Here is a 7737-nt window from a genome sequence, read left to right as displayed (position 1 = left end):
ACAAATAAAGAAGAAATATTCTTGTATTGGCTTTTCTCACATAGACTACTCAAAATACTTCAAGTTTATTGTCAAAGTCTACAAGGATAAACAAAAATGTATCCTAAATTTGAAAATAAAAGCAGACCTAGAACATTTGTTCTATAGAAGCACTCTCACATAACGTACTAGCATATATTTTTATACAGTATACAAGATTCTTCCTACATAAAATGATGTAGAAATGTATGTGTTTGGGGGAACTGTTTAGCACTTTAACCAACTAAGCCCTCTATGAATAGTGTTTCTTCATGCCATGTCAAAGCTCCAATGGAAAAAAAAATCTCTCAGCTTTGCAAATATTTTTTGAGGAAGGAAATGGATTCAACACATTTGTGAAACTTTAACTTCTCACTGCACTGCAGTGATGCACAGCTGTACTCCAGGACCTTGTTACATCACTTTTGGGCGTGCTTTCATGGCGCATGTGAGGCAGAGGTGAAACACAATGTAAATGGGTAGTTTACATGCCAGTGAAATGCATTTCCTACTGTTTCCTATCCCTAGTTGCTCCTTGGGTGCTTAACAGCAGCCCACTGCTCCTGAACATGCTTCGAAGTCAACATGTATGTATATGATGATTCTAATAAAATGTAGTTTTAAATCTAATTTGAGCGGCCAGATCATCTGGATCTGTAGAAATCCAATTGGAACCATCTCCAAATGTGCTTTAGATATAAATGGAAAAAATAATGTTGTGTCCTTTTGCGGTCTGAATACTATTGAGATATGCCGATATGGATTCGGGCTGGCAGCCTGAAGAAGGCCTAAAGGTTCCTTGAGCAAGGCATTCACTAAAGGCCAGCGTGGTGGCGATCTCTGGAGGAAGAATATAACAAAAAAATTCATCATCATAAATTCATCACTTAATCTCTTGTTGAAATGAAAAGATATGTTCAGATTTCTTTCTTGCCTCTGAGTATAGTTGTTATATACATGTCAGGTGAACACATTTAACCAAATTCTCTTTCTGAACTCATGATCTCCTGTTTCCTAGACAGGCACTTTAACCAAGTCAGCCATAGAGTCCTCATCCCCTCAAAGTGTCCTCTCTGGCAGATCTAATAAAGATTGCAAAGACAAAGAGCTAGAGACAACATCTGGGGACGTCTAGCACTTGAACTGGCTTGTCATGGTGAGGAGCCTATAAAAGAGGGGTAAACAGCCTGCACATTTCGTTGTCAAGGTAACGCATAGAGAACCATAGATTTCAAGTGCATTAGCTGAACTTTTTTCTCAAGACGTTATATGTGAAAATGAAGGTAGATGTATGATATTTTTTGTGAATGGTATACTATTAAAACCTGACCATATAAAAAAATCAATAGTGTTACATCAACTTGGCCTCCTTATTATTATTATCATTATTATCCCCAGCAGTGGAAGTATATGAGCTCACTATCTTAAGAAAGCTACTGATCCCCGGAGGTAAATCTTGATAAGCCGACCATTAAAAGTTGCATTGAAGGTCATGAATCACATGGGCTATAATAAACATATACCTATGAACACATCTCAACTCTGTTCAGTCCAGTCATGCATAATATAATAAAGCTCAGCATTCACACTCCTTACAATATCATGTTTCTTTTGTGCCACTGGAAATGTGACCACATTTGAACTTTTCCACATGGTTTTGAATAATGAGCAGTGTGTAGAGTTATGTGTGGGTTTATTCTAGAGACAAAAGCAATGAGGAAACAAATAATCTGCATTTTCCTCTATTTTTGTTGTTTTGTTTCATTCCAGGGTTCTAAGGCCATAACACTCTGCCGTGTCTCTCATTCAGAATTCAGACTCCAACTCAGAACTCTTCTTTTATTCAACATTAAAAACCTGAAATATGTATTAATTCTCTCATTATCCTCTTAGATCAGAGATTTTAGACTAATATTAAACCAAAACCAAACAGAAACTCAAAGATCATGCATTATCTTAAATGGCCAAAAAAAGCTTTACATCCAATGTTTTCGTGTTTGAAGAGCTCCATTTATTCAACTTGCAACACAAATATTTGTCAAATCTGTTAAACAAATGTAATAAAGCAGCTGAACCTCAAACAACCACAAGTCTTAATGTTTCTCAACTTCGTTTCATCCTTCATACTGTGACATTATTAATGTTTCACTTTACAGCACATTAACACCAAAACCAGTGCAAACACTCCCAATGTGTTAAACAGTGACGCCAACGCTAACTTAGTTCTGCATGCACACATTCACCTTCTGTAAACACAAAAAGCGTATAAAATATTCAACATAAAAACTGTACACCAGCACACAAGCTCATCACAACTGGTCTAGTGTGTGTGTGTGTGTGTGTGTGTGTGTGTGTGTGTGTGTGTGTGCGTGCCAGCCAGACGGATCAAGGAGTGGCCTAAAGGCACAATACAGTCTGAACAAGTTTACCCACATAAACTTGTGACAGAGTCATTTGAAGTTCATCTGAAAAAACACATAGTTCTTCAACCAAAAAGTCCTTCTGCTCCAAATCATGTATTCAGTGTATCTGAGGCTCTGTTTGCACTGCAAAAGCATCAGATCTGATGCTTTAAGATCAGAGGATGTGTTCACACTGCAAGATAACCCCCCACATGGTCTCAAGTATGTTGTTGAAACACAAGGAGCATCATATAACACACCTATAGCAACCAAAGAAAGGATCTGAAATGGATCTCGCTTCCCGTCCTCATCAGGATCAGTGTGTTTTAGCAGCCCGGAGCAGCTTTTTGTAATTGTTTTCAGTGAGACTTTGTGTGCCTCACATTTTTCCGCTGAATGTGTCGCGTGTCCTTGATCACGTCAAGTTGAAAAAAAAACAACAAAAAAAACAGAGTTTTTTTTTTTTTTTGTCATTGTGGTGACTTTTGCTGGATACCTGGAGCGATATTTACCAACCATAGTTAACATGATCTGAACAGAAAACATCAGGAGGCAAATTAGTGCATAACTTAATATTTCAGGTAAATTGTTTTATTAATTTAACTGTTAGGTAGCGTACAGCTCATGGTTTGTGTTAAGCTAACGTTAGCACTCAGTCGGTTGCATTGCAATAAAAAAACGATCCAGCAAACTGCAAAAACACTCTGAGATATATATATATATATTCAGAGAAAAACACCTCTGTATGCTACCTGCCTGCCAACAAAGAGGAACATTTAGTAGGTAAACTTCCAAATATTTCCCCCCAAGGTAGAGACCCAAAACAGAGCTAAAAGACAGAGAATATTACATTCATCGTGTGGATACAATGGAGCCTCCGATGCCCCAGAAATTATGTTATTTTAGATCTTGTTTGCACAAGATACAATTAAAAAATAAAATATACAATCTTCAGGGGCTTCAGAGTGTCCCTTAGTAGGTATTACTGGGGCCTGAGGTGTGAACAGAGCCATGAAGTGAAAAAGTCCATCGTAATAAACATTCAAGCTTGTAAAGTTCAGGACAACAAAATACATCAACGCAATAATAACAGCAGAGAAAGAATCCATCAACACTCGAAATACACCTTGTGATGCCAAACGTCCACAAAGTGAATGAAACGGCCAATAACTTGAACGCAGCAGTGGTGATATATTAGCTTTTAAATAAATATCACATGGTCAGAGTAGTCAATAAATAGGAAATTCAAGGGTATTTGTTGCATAGTAACACCTACTGTACTTGTACTTCAGAGAGGGATGACTCTCTCCATCACATCATCAGACACCATCAACACTCTGCAGCAGCTTCAACTGAGCAGGCTCACCTAGAAAAACTACACTGAAATATAGTGTGCAAGAGCAGGAAATAACTCCAGACAGCATAAATATCAGAATTTCAATCACGCACTGTAGAAGTGAAACGGGGCTGTTCAAACTCCATGTCTGTTGTCTCACTGTGGTTGTTTCGCTTGTCAATGTGTTTCTGTGTCTCTCTGTCGTCTTTTCTGTCTCTTTGTGGTCGCTTTGCATCGCTATGTGGCCGATTTAAGTCTCTATGTAATCGTTTTGTGCCTCTTTGTGGTCGTTTGAGGCTTCTTGTAATTGTTTGATTGACTTTCCAGTCAGTGGCAGCAGTCACTTCATACTGAGGAGCTGGTCCAAACCCATTCATTAATCTAATCTAGCTGTTACCTTCCCACTCTGGTAGGTGGGGCTACGGGGAGAGCCAATCAGACAATCAGAAGTGTTAGGTTCTGGGGTCATTAGGTACGTCCACAGTATCATTGTGCACCTGTTTTTCATGTTCAACCACACAGGTGAAGCTGCTGGAACGGGGCCAGAGACATTCCTGGTCGTGTTACATTCACTGCCAGTCGCACTTCTAGACACAAGTCACACAGTTTCTTCGTGAGCTGCTCTGTGGTTCAGGTTAATGTAACACAGCTGCAGCAATAACCCAAGTGATGTTTGACTCTTTTATCTGCTGCTCTGAATTAACAATGAACTGAAGTTTGAGGACATTTTGGTTTTTATACAGTTTCCGATTTCTATTTTACACTGTAGTGCTGAACCAAATGTTAATAAAATATTTCTGTTAGTTAAGTGAAAAAAAAAACATTTAAAAGATCTAAAAAAAAGAAAAATCAAAATCAAAATAGGCACTTTACCAAAAAAAAGTCCAAGATATGATGAGAACAATATTCTGGAGACAAACTATGGCTGTGCAGTTCAAACTAATGGAGTCGTGAATGTGCTGCTGGAATAATCATACAATGTTCCAGTGTTTATGTGTCATTTAAATATATGTAGAAAGAGACTAATTAAAAATGTCACTGGAGTTAACAAAACTCAAAGTAAAGAAAAAAAGGATGAAAAAAATTCCAGCGAGTAATAATTTAATTTAGTAATTTTGTCTTTAAAATAAAAATTTGAATTTAATTTAAAAATTTGATCAGAAATGTGTTTTTAAGAGAATCTTTCAAATCTGCATTATTTAATATTTTTTTATTATTTAAATGTCGATTTACATTAATTCATTTGACATTTTTGACCAAAAATACAAATAAGGTGCAATCCAAGCTACAAATAAATAAATGATCAAAATTGTTTTAATCGTTAATATTGAATATCATAATATATTTGTCTTTGTTGCATTATTAATTTAGTTACATATTTGTTTTACATTAATCAGTTTATTAACTGATGAAAAAAATAAGAGATATGTAATTTGGCACACTCCTGACTCCATATAAAACTCAGAACAGCACAGCAGTCACATTGAACACACAAGTAGTTTCTGGTATAAAACATAAGAAAATGAAAAGAACATAATAAAGTGGGTTGAAAAACCAACAACAACATCATGACTTGTTTCTGTTTTGAAGCAGGATGATCAGGCAGCGTTGTTTCAATCATTAATATTAATGCACAAAAAGAAAAACCAAAGTGTATTTTGCATAAAGAGCGTTAACACACACATCTTGTAAAAGTTGTCGGCTTGGGTTCGTTTGTCGTCGCCGGCAGCGTCGCCCCCGGTGACGGCCAGAGCAGCAGGTCTGCCGCTGGTTGGTCTACACGTTGATGGCGTGAGCGTGCTTCTTGCACAGAGGCTTGTCTTTCTTTGAGTAGAAAGGCTGGCCCTCCAGGTTCACATGGCAAACCTGCAGGCACAACGAATGTGGTGCTCATTCATTTCACAGCGCTGCTTTCGAAGGCAACAGAGTGACTTACGTATATTACAGTTTAAATCGTGTTTGGTTGTGTTTCTTACCGCACAGACGAAGCAGGTGTCGTGCCAGGTGTGGCCCAGAGCCTCAATGAACTTATCACCGGCTTCAACTGGGAAGTCGCAGCCATGACACTTAGTGCTGAAGAGTGAGATGTAATCTGACGGAAAGAGCAAGAGACCATGTGAGATACAAATACAATCTTGACCTCTCACCTCCGACCTCAATGCAGCGTGAACACCGTTGTACCTTTCTCGCAGTATGGCTCTCCATCCTCCATGTGGAAGAGGCTGTTTCCGAAGGCTTTGCCGCAGGCCGCGCACACGAAGCAGGTGGTGTGCCACGTCTGCCGCAGCGCGTGCATCACTTCCTGTACATGACACAACATGTCAGATGGGCTGAAATGTGTGTGTGTGTGTGTGTGTGTGTGGTAGTGGACATTTTCTCCTTAAACAAAGTCAAATCACGTCAAGTATTTGCTTCATGAATATTTAAAGGGCCATTCCAGTATTTCATTAATATTTCATTTATTTCACACTGATGGATGCGCTGCAAATAGCATTCTTATTTAGTCATCTTGTCTATGTTAGAATACTTTTTTTTAAAGCTGTCAATGCAAACACAATATTTTCTCAATGTAACTTTTTTTGTGTTGATGGTGTTGCAGTAATCTGCCATATTTATATCTTGTTTCAAGATAAATACAGACATGGTTTTAAAGAAAAGTCTGTTACTTTATATTGGAGACATAGTATGACACACTTATCCCCCCCCGCCAAAATAAAAAAAATAAAAAAATAATAAATTGCACTTCTATGTTCTTACCTATAGCACTGTTGTACTAGCTGAGCAGCTACTACTTTACTCAGACGAGGACCTAACACTATATTATTCTATTTTTTTTCTTACTTTATCAGCGATGATATGTTGTGGTTTCTTTCTTTTGACAAATGTACTTATTGTAAGTCGCTTTGGACAAAAGCGTCTGCTAAATGCCCTAAATGTAAATGTGAATGAGGCGAGTTGAATTCTTTACAGGTGGACAGTTATACAGATAGACATGCGTTTAGATGGACGAGTGGAGAATCTCACCCCCATGATCTTGGTGCTGCAGCGAGCGCAGGTCGGAGCGAAGAACTCCTCGTAGCAGTTCTCGCAGTAGACGTTGTTCTGCTCCTCCACGAAGCTGGCGTCAGCCAGAGACATGTGGCAGTAGTGACAGTTAAACTCCTCAGGGTGCCAGGACCGGCCGAGGGCCACCAGGAAGGGGCCCCTGGAACAAAAACAGACTCTCATGTTTTTATGATGTTTCACCTACCTGCAATCCCGTTGTTTTTGCACCCTTAGGTGTCCAAAATAACATCTACACAGTAGGCAATTTAATTAAGGAGATAATGATAACATTATTATCATAATACCTACAAACAGAATCAAATTGTTTTTATCATCACTAGAAACCACGAACTTGAACTAGTAAAAGCAATTCAAGCAAGTCATAAAAACATTAGATAATAAGAAATCAACAAATATTTCTTGAGGGAAGTTATTGTTTATGTTTATGGTAATATAATTTTATAAAAGGGTGCCATTACCTGATGACACTGTTACAAGACCCACACAGAGCCGTACGGCTGCTAGCAGCGAACCTCTCCGCCCTTTGGGCCACGCCTCTCGCCACGGGTGCGAATGGGGCGGGGCTCGGCGTGATGGGGGCGGGGCTGGGAGCTGCAGGTGCGGTAGCGGGGTTGGGGATGTATGCTGGCGGAGGAGGGGCAGCCTGAGGCAGCGGCTGCACCTTCATTGTGGTGGTGGTCATCTTACTGGGGTCAAACTTGTCTGCGAAGTTGGTGTCAGACACCCAGGGGGGGCGGTTACCGGAGGCGGGACCAGCTGGAGCCGGGGGCGGGGCGGCAGCCAGAGGGTGGGGCTGAGGTGGAGTGGGAGCAGAAGGCGGAGCTGAAGCTGAAGAGGAGAGGAAAAGCATTTGTGGAAAAGCTTCCAATCAGGTGAAATCCAACAATGAACCCGTGTTTACATGTTCTTCAGTGT

At 39.5% G+C, this 7737-nt stretch overlaps 1 protein-coding gene across 3 annotated transcripts in view; it reads right to left on the bottom strand.

Annotated features, from left to right (window-relative positions):
* Positions 1-2987: 2987 nt before the first annotated feature.
* LOC311020485 (LIM domain-binding protein 3-like) overlaps positions 2988-7737 on the bottom strand; it is a 95070-nt gene continuing 90320 nt past the window's right edge. For all 3 annotated transcript variants that reach the window (XM_084020531.1, XM_084020532.1, XM_084020533.1), the window contains 5 exons: positions 7281-7650; positions 6781-6961; positions 5938-6058; positions 5733-5848; positions 2988-5622 (listed from right to left, as the gene is read on the bottom strand). In XM_084020531.1, the coding sequence (XP_083876657.1) occupies positions 5533-5622; positions 5733-5848; positions 5938-6058; positions 6781-6961; positions 7281-7650 (878 nt within the window). In that variant the 3' untranslated portion in view covers positions 2988-5532. The remainder of the gene's footprint in view (positions 5623-5732; positions 5849-5937; positions 6059-6780; positions 6962-7280; positions 7651-7737) is intronic.

The sequence above is a fragment of the Eutrigla gurnardus genome, assembly GCF_963514095.1.
Source record: "Eutrigla gurnardus genome assembly, chromosome: 11".
Classification (NCBI taxonomy): domain Eukaryota; kingdom Metazoa; phylum Chordata; class Actinopteri; order Perciformes; family Triglidae; genus Eutrigla; species Eutrigla gurnardus.
This window is presented reverse-complemented; position numbering and strand designations above follow the sequence as displayed.